This window comes from Vipera ursinii (assembly GCF_947247035.1).
Source record: "Vipera ursinii genome assembly, chromosome: 7".
In the NCBI taxonomy this organism is placed as follows: Eukaryota; Metazoa; Chordata; class Lepidosauria; order Squamata; family Viperidae; genus Vipera; species Vipera ursinii.
The window spans coordinates 189817-206945 of NC_139521.1; the positions used below are offsets into that span (position 1 = coordinate 189817).

Consider the following 17129-nt stretch of genomic DNA (forward strand, 5'->3'; position numbering starts at 1 on the left):
CCTCCCCCGAGTGACCCTTTGGGGGGGCCCTCCTCAGAAGCCACCCTGCCCGAAATCTGTAGAAGCCATTCCTGCATCCTGCCCTGGGCAGCCTTCTCACGAAGGGGGGCTTCCTGCGCATCCAGCTCAGGGCCTCCCCCGAGACCACCGGACGAAGCCCCCCTGTCCAAACTCCCCCCCCTTCCCTCCCTCCCTCCCTCCCACGCAGCAGCGAGCTGGATGCTGCGGGAACCGGCCCCCTCCCCCCCCACGATGGTTCCGCTCTCCCCCCACCCCACCCCCACAAAGCAGGCTTGCAGCTGGAAGGGCATGCAGGGCAACGGAGAGGTCCAGCCGAGAGAGACACACTGGGGAGGGGAAACCAAGCAATGCGCTGGGGCGCCAGGGCCAGTTCAAAATGGAACCCCGGGCGGGCACCTTTTGTGGCGCCCGTGCTCGGAAGGATCTGCGCGTGCCGTCCATTAAGCCTCTGCCATTCCCGATTCTCTCTGGAGCGGAAGGGGGCGTCCAGCTTCCCTTCTCAATCACGGACTTTCCCGTCTCCTTCAGAGACGGGCACTTCGCTGCAGGAGAGGTTCAAATCCGCACCCTCCAAGTTCTGCCCGGAATGACGTTCCTCTTTTTGCTTCACTTTATCCACCACACAGGAAGCATCACTTGCTTAGCTATACAAGGCCGGGGGGGGGGGAGGGGGTGTAAAAAAAACCTCTTCCATTTCTGCATCACAAGTCACAACACATTCCAGCAAAATGAGCGGGGGGGAAAAGTAAAATCCAGAAGTTAGAAGAAAAAAACCCTTGACGGGGAGAAGAGTACGATTCTTCTTGATTTGTCTGTCTCATCTGCGTATTCAAAACGAGAGCCCTGCCGCCTTTGGGGAGGAACGGAGGGGGGTGGGACGAGCCCTGAGGGGTCTGTCCAGTGGTCCTTGCTGTCCAGTCCACCTGATGCGGAGCAGACCCCTCCAGTGCCTCATCTGCCAAGGGCCGAAGTGCAAAACGGCAGGGAGTCGAAAACGGGGACGGCCACCAGTGCCCTTCTCTCTCTCAGCGGCAGCCGCACACCCCTGCCGCCTCTGCGTGCGAGTAGAACCGGCGGCGTCCTTGCTTCCTGTTCCAGCCTCTCTCGCTCTCTGCAGGCCCGGTCCTCCCATCTCGCCACTGCCCTGGCCTCCCTTCGCTCGCTGGTGCAAGAAAGCGGGCAGATTTCTGCTTCAGACCAGTCCAACTCCCGCCCCCCCCCCGCCAACACACACACATACGTCACAACATTTAGGAAGAACATAATTCTTACAGACTCTCAAGATCCACGGGCGCGCTCACTTCAGCAGCCGTCAAGAGAGTCCCTGGCCACCTCGAGGGGAAGGAGGGATTGTACAATGCAAGGGGTGACAAAGAGGATGATGATGATGATGATGATGATGGCGGTGAAGATGACGCCCTCTGTTCTTTGGAAGTCTCCTCCGGCACCAGGGCCGTCCTCCGACTTGCATCCAGACAAGGTGCTCAATCAACGCGTAAAATCCGAAGCTGGCAGATAGAGCAAAAAGGGCTGGGTACAGCGATGATGAGGATGGTAATAATAATATAACAATAATAAGGAAGAAGAAGAAGAAAAGGAGGTAAAAACAAGGAGCGCAAGGAAGATTATCTTCGGCAGCATCTTGTGGCAGCTTCTCTGGCTGAAGTAGAGAATATATATCTATATACAGGCAAGGAAGGAGGCCGAGGGCCGGCCCGGGGCGGAAGCCCTCCAGGAGGGGTGGACCGCCGAGTCTCTCGCTTGCTAGGTGATCAAATCCCAATTGAAATCGTCAGGGATCTCCTCGGGGGCACCGGGAGGGGGCCGCGAAACCAAATGATGACCTGAGTAAAATGAGGGGAAGGAAGGAAGTGGTTTAGTCAGCTGGATTCTTCCGTACTCCCCCCGCCCTTTCGAGGGAGCCCTGATGGAAGTAGCCCATTTAGCCCAAAGCATTTAAAAAGGGCTGAACCTTCCTGAGGTTTCGCCTCGATTCAAGGCCGGCGGCCGAGGAGTGGGCAGGCCGGCGTCCGGAGAGTCTGCCAGGGGAACTGCGAGGAGCCTCTGCCCAGCAGCTCAGGCTGAGGCCGGCTGCCTCCCCAGCTGGGCGCCGACTTGGGCGTCTCCTTACCTGGGCGATTGTACCCTGGCGAATCCTGGGTGGGAAGAGAGTACATCGGAGAGGGCCCTGAGTACAGGTGGGGAGGCGCCGGCTGACCATACGAGTTTACTGGGGAGAAGAGAGACAGGGAGGGAGGGTCAGCTCTGAAAATCCCTTGGGTGGGCAGCGGGGCGCGTGTGGTCTTTTATGGTGTCTGCTTGCTTCCCCCCATGATGAATATCCGGTGTGTGGCAGGCTTTGTAACTGGAAAGGGTTAGGGTCGCCCGGAGCTCTGCCCCCTCTGCCCCCCCCGCCCTCCAGGACTGGGACAGAGGTTGGGGGCCTCATTTGGGCAGCTGGGGGCAGAGATGTCTAATGGGGCCTCCCCACCATCCACGGGGCTATCCCCAACCTCAGAGACGGGGTCGTTTTTAAAAGAGGAAGGGAGAGAGGGGAGAGTCCCGAGGCAAAGAGGGGGCTCCCCAACACTGAGCCGCTGCGGAAGAGCGGCCCTGCTCCCCGTCACCGAGGCCGCCCCAGAAGGACCCCGCGTTCAATGTACGGAGGGTGGCCGAGAGGTCAGGGAAACGTTCTTCCCGCTTCCGCCCCCAGGACCCGGCCCTGCTTGCTGGCCTCGCCCTGCCCACCTTGGCTCATGGGCTGCTCCTGCTTGTTGCTGTTCATGGCACAGGACTCGGAGATGCGGGGGGGCTGTGGAGGGGGCCCCCCCAGGTGAGGGAGCTGCCCGGTCTGGGTGAGGAAGTGATTCAGGGAGTCGCAGAGGTTGGCAATGTGGTGCTGGTCTAAGGACCAATTCTTCCGCTCGGCCTGGCGGAGGCTCTCCATTAACTCTGCAAGAGGGGGGAAACTGCCCATCATTGCTCCGCCCACACCAAGGGCCCCACCCCCTTGTGGAGGAGGGCGGGACCCCTTCTCCTCCCTCCCTTCCCCCCACCCCCAGGAGGGAGATGCCCTCACCGGAGAACTGGGAGTGTTCGATGCTGGACCAGTTGAGTCGATTGACCGCCTTGAAGCTTTCCTTCAGAGAGTCCATGTTGGAGCACCAGTCGGAGGGAAAAGCTGGTGGGGGGAGGGGGGAAAAAACAAGGCCGGCAGAGGAATGAGCTGCCCATTCGCCCCCTCCCCCGAGGCCTGCCCTCTCCTCCCCCGGGCTCATGGGGTGCGCCCCAATGCACCCCAGGGCCGATCGCAGTGTCGCTCAGGGCAGCGGGCGGAGCATGGTGTGGCTCCTCCCCCCTCAGGGAGCAATTTCGCTTTCCGTCCCGTTAAAATGAACCGTCGGGCGACATGTCTCCCCGGGTGGGAACTCACCAAAGCCGGCGTTATTGAGGGAGGCCTGCGACTGCGGTGGGTGGGCGTGGGGATGATGGTGCTGGTGGTACCCTCCGTGCTGCATGGCGGAGGGGTGCAGAGACATCACGGGAGGGGGGCCGTAGCCGTCCCCCGCCTGCTGCTTGCTGCCCTGGGACTGGCAGCTCTCCGAGGTGGGAGTGTGGAGGGGTGGCACGGCTCCGACGGAGGGGGGCCCCTGTGGCTGCTGGTACATGTAGTAGCTGTGGTTGGAGGGCTGCATCTCCCCCAGGAGGGAGGAGAAATCTGAAGGGAAGATCAGGAGGGAAACGTTCACGGGGCACACAGGGGCCGGGGGGGGGCCCAAAATGCTGAGCCAAAAGCTGCCCTTTGTAGGGGGGGTGTGCAGCTGTGGTGCAGGGAGAGCGCCCGTTTCCTGTCTCTGACCGTTTCTGGGCCAGGGTGTGGTCAAGAGCCCTGGGGGTGACCACAGTGGGGTGATCCAAGCTCTGCTGGCCCCACTGCGGCTGCCATCTTGGCTCTTCCGGTGGCAACTCCTGCTTTGGATGCCACATCCGGCCCAGCGAGCCCCTTTGCCCCCCAAGCCAGCTCTGCTTCCTCCCGAGAAAAGCAGGTCTGCCCCACAGCCCACGACCCGGCTCAACAGGGCGCCCTGCCAGCTGTGCCCCCCATGGGCCCAGGAAGCGGCTTCAGAAGGCTGACCTGTCTGGGGCTGCTTGGGGCAGAAGAGTTTGCCCTCCTCCTCCCCCCCCTCAAAGGAGGAAGGCCACCTCCCACCCCAGGCTGCCTGCTGCTCCCTCACTGGCCTTTCCCCACCGCAGGCTTCTTCCCGGGCACTTGCTGCCCTCCCCCAATGAGCAGGGAGGCAAAGGGGAGGGAGAGGAAGGGGGGGAGGCAGAGTGAAGGGGCCGCTTCATGGCAGCCACCCATCCCCACAAGAGGGTCTCCAAGCATCCAGCGGCCCCCAGGTGGCTCCGAGGAGCCGGTGCCGGGTGCTGCTGGCCCACCTCTCCTGCCCCCTCCCCAGACCCGCCAAGACCCCGCCGCTGCTCACCGTGCTGGGAGGAAGAGGACTTCTCGAGCATGGACTTGTAGAGATTCCGGAAGGACCAGCTCAGGTCCTGGAAGTTGATTTCGGAGTAGGAGAACTTCAAGTCGCTGCTGGTGCTGTAGTGCGGAGGGGGCACCTCGCTCCCTTCACGGCCTTGTCCGCCCGCCACCGTGGCCGCCACCTCCCCCGGCCCAGTGCTCTGCTGCAGAGGACGAGCAAGTGTGTGTGGGGTGAAACGAGAGCACCGGGGGGGGCACCTGTTCTGGGCTGCTGGATGGGGCCAAGGCTCACCGTCCCCCGTGCCCCCACCCAGCCAAATGTCTTTTGCGCCCCGCCCTCCCACGCACCTGTCCGTAACTGCCCAGAGGGGGTGTGCTTTGCAAGGAGAGCTGCTGGTTGGACTCGGGGGAGAGCGATGCCTCTGGGCCCAGGGAGACGGACCCCCGGGGGCTTTTGCTGGCCTCCTGATCCGGGGAATCCTGTGACAGCTGGAAAACCCAAGCAGGCGGCAGTTCAGCAGGCGGGGAGGCGCCAGAAGGGCTGGCGCAGTCTCCCAAGGAAGGGGCCTCCGGGGGAAGGGCCCTCCCTGCTACTTCCCTGGGGGCCAGAGGGAGCCTCCAGAGGCCGCTGGCCGAACATTTAATGAACACGGTTTGATCAGGGCTGGAAGTTTCAGAAAAGTGGTCAAGTGGTCAACTGAACAGGATGGTCAAGCAATTGCTCAATCAATGGCATCTCTTGTGTTTCTTTAAGCAGGAAGCTGGTTTGGGGGATGCACCACTGAGCTGTGGATATACGTGGAAGGAACGGGGGGGGGCTCCTCGACTATTTTGGGAACGCTTTTTTCGGTGCCCCCTGGGAAGGAGGGACCCGCTTCCCCCCCCCCGTGCTCTGCTGGAGAGGCAAACTCACATCGTCATCCGGCGGATGGCGCCTCTTCCGGGAAATGTCGGGGCAGGTGTCAATCGTCCAGTACGAGCCCTGAAAAGACAAAGGGGGGGAATGAAGCCTCTGCTGGGGCCGCCTGCCGCACTTCCCCTCTCTGGCAACAACCAGGCCCCCTGTGGTATTTTCAGCCCCATCATCCCCAGCGAGTTTCGGTCTTCCTCTTGGGAGGAACAGGCTGGCCCGGGAGGGCCGCTGCCATGGGGGAAAGAGCATGACCCCCACGGAAAGGGAAGGGGGCCTCCCGGGCCAAGCTCCTGTCCTCCTGCCTCTGCCTGCTGCCTCCAAAGTCCCCCCCCCGCCCCCTCGGGTCAGAGGAGCTTCTCCACCCTTCTCTTTTGCCTCACAGGGTCCAAAGAAGGCGAAGGGCTCGAAGAAACCCCTTCGTGGAGGAAAGCCAGCTCACCTTTCCAGGGTCGTCCCGGGGCCGAGGCACTTTCCGGAAGCATTTGTTCAGCGAAAGGTTGTGCCGGATGGAGTTCTAGGAGGAGAACCGGAGGAATAACTGCAGCAGTCAAGCAGCTGCTCAGCCCCGCCTCCCCAACCGTCCCTCCCCACGCCTTGCCCACCGCTGGCGGAAAGGGGTCAGCCCGGCAGCTTTCCCACCTCCGGTGCCTCAGCCCGCCCCGCCACCCCCCCAGCAATCCAAGCCCCCACCCCCCAGCCCCGAGAACCCCTTGGCCTCTCCATGGGGGCTTCCGGCCACCGAGGACTCTGCAACCTTCCCCAGCTTCGGCCCAGGGAAGGCAGCTGCGGCCTGAGGCTCTGGAAACCTTCGGGGGGGGGGGTGTCCCCTCGTTCTCTGCACCACCAAGCAGCCAAAAAATTGTGGGTCAAGTTTTGTTGGGAGCAGCGGCTGGCTGACCTTCTCTGGGCGGGACTGGCCTGGGTGAGACCTGGATGGCAGACACCCCCCCCCCCCGATAAAAACACTGTTTCCAAAAGGACTCGGGGAAGTAGATCTGTGTCATTTATCTGTCTTATTCTGTACTGTAATCATCTCAAATCAGCACAGAAACGCTCGGCAGAGAAACGAAGGAAGGAATGTCGCTTGTTGACAGATTCCCGCCCTGCTGGCTTCTTCAGGCCAGGCAAGACAGGCCAGGAAGACCCCCAACTCTGAAAAGGAGCAGGACTTTCCCCACAATCTCCTGCCTGCCCAGCCAAGTTCTGCACCCCTTTCTTTTTATGAGACTTCCAACCCGGAGCCCCCGATTCTCGTATCTCCAGTCCCCGATCAGCCCGTCTTCTGAAAATGTTTCCGGATCAAGACTTAATCCTTAATCCTCAGACTATGGCTGCTGTCTGCCAGAAAACCAGGCTCCAGCAGCTACTGTTGCGCAGACAAGGTAGGCTAGCGGTGAAAAAGCTTTACTCCAGCAGCAGCAAACTCTCGATAAAGAAACACGAGGACTCGCAGAGAGTCGGCCCAGAGCCTCTGGGGCTTCCGAAGGGCAGCTGCCTCCCCCGCCTCTTTTACCCCGCAGTCCCCGACGGGAGAGAGATAAGAGGCGGGCATCACGCCTCCCGTCGCCCCTTCCTTGTTCCAGCCGGTTTTAACACCGGGCGCTATTTTTCTTATAGGTTTGCTTGACCCGTGTTTTTTTTTGCCCTGCAACCCAGGGTCCGTCACAGTGCAGCCACACAAATGTTCTAAATAAATAACTACTTGTATAAAGAAAGGCTTCCCATCCACCTCATGCGCACAGCCTCCTGGCTTTGGCTCAGTCGAGCCCTCCCTGCACTGGGGGCGGGCCACAGCAACGAGGGAGCCCCAGGCCCGGTGTGTGTGTGTGGGTGCTCACCTTCCAGCCGATGCCCGCGTTCTTGTAGTAGGGGAAGTTGTCGCAGATCCAGCGGTAGATTTCGCTGAGGGTCATCTTCTTGGCGGGCGAGGAGTTGATGGCGTAGGTGATCAGGGTGGCGTAGCTGTAGCGGGGCTTCCCGTCCTGGTGGACGGCGGCCTCATCCTTGCTCAAGGTGGCGTTAGGGTCCGTCGGAGAGCCAGGTGGACACTTCCGGCCAGCTCCCGGGGCGCCTGACTGGGAAGCCCCCCCTAATTTCTCAATGGTGGCCCGAAGAGTCAGCTGTGGTAGCCAGTCGATGGAGGTGAGGCTGCTTTCCAGGTCGGAAGCCATGACCCCGGAGGGCAAGACCTGTGGCTGAGGCAGAAGCACAGACGGGAGAGGTGAGCAGCGGGCCGGGGCTCCTGTGGAGGCCCAAAGCCGAGGGCCCCCTCCTCAAGGCTTCCAGGTCGGAGGCCGTGTCAGAGCCACCAGGGACGCTGCCTGCCCTTCCTCACACCCAGGACCTCGGGGAGGGAGGCAGCACCAGCCCCTGGGAAAGAGCGCCTGCCAGCCGGCCACCCTTGTCCTCGCAGGGGCTGAGCTGGCCATGGAGCCACCCGGGACACCTCCCGCCAGAACAATTTATCCGAGATATCAGGCACACCTGAGGGGTCCCCTTCTTCCCAATATTTAAACAATCTGCCGAGAGCGGACCGTAGTCCCCAGGGCCCCCCGTCAAGGCTGAGATGATACTGCCAAGACCAGCCACGTCTGGAAGACTATGGGCTCTTCAGGGTGGGGGGGGAATCAAGAAGGGGGTCTCCTTCCGGGCCAGGGAGATGCTACTAGTGCAGAGGAACAACTCTCCTGCGCAAAGGGGGCAGGGCACGGATTGTGGCCTGTGGGAACAGCACCCACCCTTCTGGAGGAAGGCCTGCACTCCTAAAGACAAAGGCCTTTTTTGGGGGGGGGCTCTCAACCGAGCCCTCTAAGGGTGGAAATCAAGATGAGAATGACGTTTGCTGCAGATGCCTTGAAATGCCGCCTGCTACCCATCCTAACCTATGAGTTTCTTCACTGGTTTAGGAGAATTTAGAAAAAGAGCAAGGAATTCTGACTTGGCATATTAATTTCGTCACTGGCCTCTTTAGTCAGGACTGAGGCCTCCTCGACTACGACAAAGCCGCCTCAGAAAGCCCCCGCCTGGTATGAGGCCTACAGACGGAGATGGCAGCCTTCAGATTTAAGAGAAAACTGCTTTCAAATGCACCTCAGGATTTTAAGAAAAGATTTGTGTTATATGATATATCGTAAAAGGCCCGCGTTAGGTCTCTCTTTCCAATATAACTTATAATAAAGGAGAATATTTGCAGCTCTGGGTTGACATGAGGGGTCCTTGGTGCTCTCTGAGCTGGCTTGTTTTCTTGCAGACGTTTCGTGACCCAACTGGGCCTTGAATTATGCATTCTCTCATATCGGTAAACTACTAACCCTTATAGCTTTTTCAACACAGCCTTAATTCAAAGACAATTAGCCACCCATGAAAAAAATGAACTCAAGTTAAATCAGTTATGACTAAGCTTAGAATATCCTTCAAACCAAAGGGTGGGGGGAGCTGATTTGAACAAATGCAGGAGAGTTCTGCACTTACGTAGGAAGAACCTGGTGGACAGAGAAGGAGACAGACCAGTGTTTCTCAACCTTAGCCACTTTAAGATGTGTGAACTTCAACTCCCAGAATCCCCCAGCCGGGCTGAGTTGGAGTCCACACTTCAAGTGGTCAAGGTTGAGAAACACAGAGAGACAGACAATGCGGTGGTCACGCTTGTGAGGAGAATCTGGGCGCTGGGGTCGGCCTCGCATTAAATCGGAGCCAGCAACGTCCTGCAGTTACCGAAAGAGCAATGCAATCCCGAACTGCGTCAATAGAGAGGAATAACGCTCCACTCTACGTCACAGCGATGAGAGCACCCCAGTTCTGGTCATCCCAAAATGAGGAGGATGCTAAAGAACGGGAAAGAGCGAGGGAAGCGTCACGAGGATCGTGAGGGGCTTCGTAGGCTGAATTCCACTTAGAATGATGAAGAGCAATTATGTTTAGCTTAAGGAAGAGAAAGCGGAGAGGACACGCGACAACCTTCCAAGACCTGAAGGGATGCCACGGTGCAGAGGGTGGGACAAGAAGCCTTACAGAGGGAGAATCAAACTTAAAATAAGGAGGAAAATCCAGGCGGTGGAACTGCTGGGCTCGCGTCGCTGGAGGTTTTCAATGGAAGGTGGGCCGCTCGTTCCGTCTCAGGTGGTCTGCGGATTCCTTCCCTGGGCAGGGGCCTGGCCTGGGAGACCTCCACGGTCTCCTCCAACCTTTGAGTTCCACGAGCCTCTCTCCACCCCTGGGCCCAGGCAGGGAGGGAGCTTCCCTCCCGCCACACAAGCAGCCTTCTTGCTCCTCGGATGCTTTGGGGGCCTCCCTGGACTAGAAGCAGTGGCACCGTGAAGGCCCATTTGGAGTCTGCTGAGCAGCCCTGCTATTATTACGAAACATGCTGCCCTGTCTATTCTTAGTGACTGAACTATTTATTTCAGTATTAGCTTTCCAGGTCTGAAGCACCAGGAGATGACCAGCTAACCCTTTCGAGATCAGTTAGGCCATTTTCAGCACTCCTTGTGAACTGGTAAAATGTAAAACAAGACCGGACTTCCAGTGCTTGAAAGCAGAACGGATAAACTCTGGGGGGGGGGGGGGAGGATAGAAGAAAGCCCACCCAAAAGTTAAGAGAATCAGAGAGAGAGAGTTCCAGCTCCAGGGGGGAACACCAAGGACCTTTGGATAAAAATGAACTAAATGAAGCTAAATAAATATAAAAGAAAATAAACATGAATGTATCAGGAAAGGAAGCACAAGAGATTAGCATAAGCAGGTAACAAGCCACTAAATTTGGGAGGGGGGGCGGAATCTCCTGGCACCACGTTTGAGATACTAGAACTAGACTTCCTTGTTTGGAGAACCTTGAGGGTTGGAACGCACAATTCAATCTGAGGAAACCCACAAGGACACAACTGTCTGGGCCTACCACGAAGGACATATATTTTGAAAAATAGGCTGTTCTGGTCAGATTTATCTATAAAATATTTAAAAACTACTTCAGTGACCAAGATATTAAAATAAGGAGCCTAACATAGTCTATATAGCAAGACTATGAACAGAATAACTCCTCTCTTCTGTGGGGTGTGCAATTTTCTCCTTGAAAGCAAACAAAAGAAAAATCTAAGCCGATGACCGGCAATTTGCTGCTCACTAAACTACATTTCCCAGAAGCCCTTGCCCGTTGCCAGAAGGCTGATGGGAAGCACCTGAAGTCATCATATTGCTGTCCTGGTTCAAAAAAATTAACATTAGGGACGTTGTTTTCTCATTTTTTTATACACATTAATATAAATTGTCTTATACTAGGATAGCTTGCTTTAATTACTCTTTTGCTGTTTTTATGTTTATAAGCTTTACTCTGCCCAGATACCTTTGATTGTGGAGTGGATAATAACAAGAACAACAACATTCAAGCTTGAATATAATTCTCTCCCTTTTATCACTAAAAAGAAGAATGCAACATAAACGGATTCATATCTGATTTCAACACAGGACAGCTGCAAGATTTAATGGTAAGATACCTAAACTGCAACAATGAAGTTCAAAACTTGTTCATGTTTTGATTATTTAGTCTGAAATCTAACCTAGCAGTTTAAATGTGGATTCCTGCTGAGAAAAACTATGTTACAAAACAGCCCTGAGCGTTTGTGAATGCTTTCTGCAATCTGTCTACAAGTGTCATGAAACTTGCAATGAAAACTCTGCCGGGCTGCTACTCGGCCATTACGGACAATAGGACAGCCCCTTGAAAGGCCTGTGAATCCACAGCCGGTTCACAATAGAGGAGGCCTTCTGCGATGGTCTCATCAAATTAATCGGTACAGAGATCAAAGAGATCAAAGCTCTTACGAGAGGGACCTGGTGCATCTATGTCTTTCCCGTGGTGGCTCTTCCTGCCATTGCAGACCCCTGAACGCCACCTCACAGCCTCACAGCCAAGCCGGAAGGCGCTGGAGGTGGGCGGGTGGGTTGCCTTCCTGCCCTCCAGAGACCCAGCAGCGTTTCTCCCCACAGCCACGGGCCCCTGTCCAGCCCTCTTCTTTCGTTACATCCATTAAAAAGCTAATTTAAGATATATTTAAGTCTTCTATATGCAAACTTTGTGTTATTTTGAAAACAGCATATTTTTGAATATCTGGATATAAACCATGCAAATGCCACGAGGCACCCCAGACCAGAAGATGCAGCTGTTACGTTCTGGAATGGGAACCTCATCCTGCCAGGAAGTGGAGGAATTCTTGGCACGTGGGAGCAAGGAATGAGTGACTGGGGAATGGCACTCTGCACATGCCCCTTGCCCTGTTGTTCAATGCAAAATGAGAAATTGTTATCCATTCTTCTAAGCAGAAGGTATGTGATTTTAAAGTACCTGCCCATTTAATGAAACAAGTTAAAAAAATCTAGCACAATGAATCCAGCAGAAAATGTCTTTGTAAAGCCCCCCAAACAATTGCCAGTTTGTCTTAAAACTGCCTTTCGGCTGCTATGGAAGTGAACTGGCCCCTCTGTTGTAGATAAAAAGATAAAATATTTCCTTGAACTGAAATGAAATCTGAAAAGAGATATTTAAGTGCTCATTTTTAAAAATCAACATAATCTTTTACGATCTTTTGTTCTTGTTAAAGCAACTTCTTCTATTGCTGTAATTTAATTGTAAGCCATTTGGCAAGAGTCCTAACTAGACTGTGTGCATAGAACTTGTGTCTGAATAAATATCTGAAGAATTGTATGGTTAAGACGGAAAACTGCAAGTAGTTAGCCCTAAGAGCTAAGGCAGGTCAGTTTAGAGACTAAACATCGAACTACTAGACAATAGCAATTGTGAAGAAGTACACTCTGTTGCATTCACACATTGTACTAAGCCACGATATGGTTGGCTTGCTTTCAGCTTCAGGTGATATGAGAACAAAAGCCGTGAATAATATACATAGCTAGCCTGAATACACGGCGTGTTGTGTTCCCCATTGTAACCGCCATTTAGACTGAGGTGTGATGGAGACTGATGGAGAGTTCCAGAGCTCTAATGCAGAGTGGTCTATTTAGCGGTTTGAGGGGGAGGGTTGGCTTAGTGTTGGCTCTCCAACTTCTGGGGCTGGTGGGCCCCTTAGGGATCCTGCAGAGCACAGGGCAGGAGAGGAGAAACTGTGCCAAACTGACTGAAACCGATGGTGGCGACAATTTGCAAGGCAATGAAAGCTGCTGCTTCTGTCCATTCCTATTTCAGCTTTTGCCAACAGGTCATTCCGAAAAAGAAAGCAATTACTAAGCATGATAGAAAACATAACCATTAATACGTTTGACCCTTTCTTAATTAATACGGGGTTTCTCTTCTGCCACTTAAGTTTTTTCAACTCCCAATGCCAGAATTTTACGAATGCTGTATGAATTACGTGTCACAGTTTTGCAAGCACAGACAGCAGGAATCTACCAGCTCAGCTCAGAATCCAGCTCCTGGCCTTACTAGAGGACTCCAGCGACTAAATTAATTTACCCCTGGGGTGGGAAGGAGGAGGTGACCTGAATATACCCAGCCAAAAGCAAAATACGCTCCCACCCACTTGTAATCGACTTTCTGGGGTCAATCGGTCCTTCCCCACTTTTATTTCCATTAAGAAAGGCAAGAGGCTGACCACGCTGGTCCAGAGGAGGGCAGGCCATTCAATGAGCTGGTTTTTAATAAGTTTGCAGGGAGAAAGAAGCGTTTTCTAGCTGTACCAGGAGAAATGTCTAGCAAAGGCGGAGGGAGAAGGGAGATTGAGATGTGCTGATAAATCTTTGGGGATCACAGGAGCCGATGGGCTCATTATGTAACAGCAGCAGCAACATTTTCCACCGCAGGCAGCTGCAGTGGGAGAAAGTTGGGAAACCACGAAGGCAGCCCCAACAGCCAGCCAGGCTCCTGAAAGAAACTCCTGCTGCTGTTAAGGGCGGCCAAAGTCAAACCCAAAAAACCACATTATCTTGTAGCATCCTCTGCCTGCCTGCTCAGACGACCAGCTTCCCTAAGCCCCAACTCCGGACATAACTCCACTTGCAGGGGGAAAAAATAGCTCATTATGAACAACCCCCACCCCCACGTATTGCATGTCTTTTCTGGGGGGGGGGAGAAAGAAACCACCTTTTCAGTTTTCTAGGAAACCACCACCCACTTAATGAAACCGTCCCGCAGCAGCTCTTGCTTTCCTGGGGCCAGAAACGGAGATCGGGAGGGGGGGCATCCCATCCGCTGCCCCTCCGCCAGGAACCAGAGCCGGGGGTCCCCCTCTCTGCAGCCCCTCTGTCCCGGGGGAGGGGGGGCTTCGGCCTTGGGGGGTCAAGGGGGGTCGCTGCGTCCCCAGCGGGGTCCCCTCCCCAATCCGCCCGCCGCCCCCGCCATCCGGCCGCCGCCTCGGGCTCCCGCGCGGCCCACACCCGCCTCCCGGCCCGGCCGGGCCCTCCTCAAGGGCATCGGGGCCGGGCCGGGGCGCCAACGGCTCCGGCGGGAGAGGCCGCGGCGGCGGCGCCCAGCCACCCTCCCCGCCCGCCCCGCTCGCTCGCTCGCTCGCTCACCGGCCGCTGCTCAGGGGGAGGCCGCCTCCCTCGCCGCCTTCGCCGCCCCGCGCCCCGGCCGCCTGCTCCGCCCGGCCCTCGGCGCCCGACGCGCCCGCATCTCCGGCGGAGCGAGCGCCGGGCCCGGCCTGGCCGGACCAGGAAGGGCGCGGCGGAGGCCTCCTGCCTGGCGAGGGCCGCTGCGGACGACGCCGGCAGGAACAGCCGGCCCGGCCCCGGAGCCCCGCAGCGCCCGGCCCGACCCTCCCGCGCAGCACGCCCGGCCGCCGCCGCCGCCGCCTTCCCCGCCGCCTTCCCCGCCGCCGCCGCCTCGGCTCGGCTCGGGCTCGGTGCGCGCTGGGCCGCGGCTCCACTGCAGGCCGCGGCTCCTCCCCGGCCGCTGCTCCGCCTCCCCGCGGGCCGCGTCACCCGCCGCCCTCCCCGCCTTAAGGAGGCTCCCTCGGCGGCGGGGAGGCGGCCGGGCCCGCTCCGCCCGGAGGAGCCGCAGCTTCTGCGGGGTCCCTCGGGGGGGGAGGAGAGCCCCCACCCGGGGAGGGAGGGAGGGAGGGAGGGAGGGAGGGAGGGGGCGGCCCCGGAGCCCCCCCCGCGCATCGCCCCCCCCGCTCACCCCCCCGGGGCGTCTGCTGCGGTCCCGCCCGCAGGAGGAGAGAGACGCCGCTCCCCACCCCCAGCGTGGCCCGCTCCAGCCCCCCCCCATCCGCGCTGAGCCGCCCGCCTCCCCCCCGGCGCTCACCGGCTCACGCTCGCCCGGGGGGCCGCGCGTCCAGCAGCAGCCGGGAGGCATCGCCGCCGCCGCCGCCGCCGCCCCCTGTTCCTCTTTGGCCCTCCCGGCGGGGCTGGCCCGTGCCCGGGACACGCGGAGCGCCGCCTCCTCCGGCAGCGCCCGCTCGGCTGAAGACGCCGGGCCACCTTAAGCGCCCTCGACGCCGCCCGGGGCCGCGCGCGGGCGCCTCTCCCAGCCCCGTGCGGCGGGCAGCCCCGGAACGTGGGCCGCGGCGGCCGGCGTAGAGAGCCGGTGGAGTCGCGGCCGGCCTCCCTGCCCCGACGCCCCTTCCGGGCAACCTCGGGCGGTGGCAGGGAGCCTCCGGGGCGCGGGGGGGGCAGTCTCTCTCCGGGCGGCCGGGCGGGGGAAGTTCGCTTCGGGGCCTGGCCGCTGTCCGGGGCGGGGGCGGCTTTTAGATTCGCTAGCCTCGCCGGGAAGGATGCTCGTCTCCGGTTGCGCCCGCGCTTGAATTCCACGAGGAGCTTCAAGCGCTGCTTCTGCCTCTTCCAGTCACACTCAAAGCCCTTCACGAAAAAATCCGGTGTGTCTAAGTGACGCGATTAGATTTCACGGCCACATCGCGCGGAGATGCCGAGTGGCGTCGCGGGAGGAGAGCTCTGAGGCGGTCTGCCCGTGCCGGGAGAGGGGGGGGGGCAGAATGTTCAGTGACTCCCTCGAAGGGACCCCCCGGAATTGTAAATCTAAAACATCGGAAAGAGTTTCTGTTGTGGGATACAGCCTCTGTACGGGGGTGGGAGTAGACTTAGGCAGAGGGGAGCCCAGCGTTCAAGAATGGGTGAGGAGTCCGGGGGGGGGGGTGTCTGGAGTTACGAGGTGTGATCCCCCTCTCAATTCAGGGGAGATGGAAGTGGGGAAGGCGAGATGGGGGAGGTGGGGTGGGGACGGGACTGGGGGCAGCTACATGTGGCAGGTGTCCTTCAGGACAGGTGGAGAGATGGCCCCCCACCCGCTCGAAAACCCTACATGTCCTTGGAAGAAGGCTCAAACCACCACAATCCTCAAACGCCAAATATTTCCCGCAATCGACCTCCAAAACTAGCACGACTGGGCGGGACCCGACCGGGGTCGCCAAAGGAGCCGCGCTCGCTCTTCTTCCGCCCCCAGGCAAAGCCCGCCCTTCCTCCTCCTCCTCCTCCTCCGCCGTTTCTTCTGTTTGGAGGAAGAGTCGCAGAGCGCCGCCAGAACGCCTCAAAGCCCCTCCGCCGCAAACCCAACTCTTGGCCGGGCGCCCCAGACGGAGGAGCGCAGGTTCCCTGGCCAATGGGGTTGGCGCTGGGCACTGAGGCTGCCGCGCGCCCCGTCGCCGGCAGGGGGCGCCCGAGCCGCTCCGGGCCCTCTAAGCCTGGCGGGGCGGAGGGGCAGGGGGGGCCCTCGGCCAGCAGAGGAAGCCTCGGGCCCCGGTGCTCGTCGGGCTCCCTTAGCGGGAGAGAAGCTCCGGCTTGGCGGAGAACGCAGCTCTCCCACTTCCAAATGGCGCCCCCTGAACCCCCCCGCCCGCCCCGCAAAGCCCAGCCAAAGCCCTGCGCCGGGTCCAACGGCCGGCGGAGAGACCTGGGGGCGAGTTGCCGGCGCCCCCCCCCCCGCGTCCCCCGGCAAGGCAGAGGCAGGGAGCGGCGCCTCTCTTGCCAGCCGGGCAGGTGGCGGCCAGGGGCGGAGGGGGAGGCTGGCCGCGCTTCCCGTCCCTTCGGATGCCGGGCCCGGAGGGGGGCGATGGGCTTTCTCCGGCCTGTCCAGGGTCCCTCCTTCGGCTGGGTGGCGCGCCTGCGGGTCTCCTGCTCCCGGATTCGGAAGCCGGCCTCATCCGGGTTGGTTTAGAAGCGGCCCGCCTTCCCCCCCCCCCCCCGGTGTTTGCCTCTTTCCAAGCCTTATCTTTGACTTTGAGACCATTCCGATAAAAAGCTGCGGCGGAAAACTGCCCCGGAGTAACACGTCCCACCTTCCACGGCCTGCAGGACTGCGAGGGGGGAGGGGGAGGGCTTTTCCCCTGCACCGCCGACAGCCCCCGTGGAGGTCAGCCGGTCGGGGAGAGCCAGCTGCATCCCGCCGCTTTGTCCCCTATTTTCCTGATATATTATTAAAGTCCTTTGCGTTGTTTTTTTAACACTGGTTATCTTTTAGATTACATTTTTTCCATGTCCCTGCCAATGAATTAATTAAATCCTTTGGCAGAAAACTTCCCCCCCCCTTTAATGGATAGAAGAGTTCAAGGGAAGGAAAATCTCTGCACAGCTGAGGCGAGGACCCTCCGCCCTGCTCAGAGGGAAGACCACCCGGCCGTGGGAGGGCTGGAACCGCACCCCTCCCTGGAAGAGCGGAGCTCCTTCCAGCCAATGTCCTTCCACCCCCAGGAGATGACCTTCGGTGCGGTCTTTGTTTTCTTAAACGGCACCACAAACTCTTCAGGGGTGGAG

At 58.7% G+C, this 17129-nt stretch overlaps 1 protein-coding gene across 2 annotated transcripts; it reads right to left on the minus strand.

Moving 5' to 3' along the window:
• Positions 1 to 252: 252 nt before the first annotated feature.
• On the minus strand, positions 253 to 14247 carry FOXJ2 (forkhead box J2). 2 transcript variants are annotated; one of them, XR_014493036.1, is made up of 12 exons: positions 13935 to 14247; positions 7256 to 7612; positions 5857 to 5931; positions 5418 to 5486; positions 4853 to 4993; positions 4509 to 4707; positions 3455 to 3739; positions 3101 to 3202; positions 2770 to 2973; positions 2153 to 2251; positions 1294 to 1865; positions 253 to 1183 (listed from the first exon to the last, which is right to left on the minus strand). XR_014493036.1 is itself a non-coding variant. In XM_083367334.1 (11 exons), the coding sequence occupies exons 2-11, from the start codon at positions 7586 to 7588 to the stop codon at positions 1786 to 1788; spliced, it is 1587 nt and encodes a 528-aa protein (XP_083223460.1). In that variant the 5' UTR covers positions 7589 to 7612; positions 13935 to 14247; the 3' UTR covers positions 253 to 1785. The 2 variants fall into 2 exon arrangements, 1 of the variants encoding a protein (XP_083223460.1); XM_083367334.1 differs by having other exon boundaries at positions 253 to 1865.
• Between the last annotated feature and the right edge of the window lie 2882 nt (positions 14248 to 17129).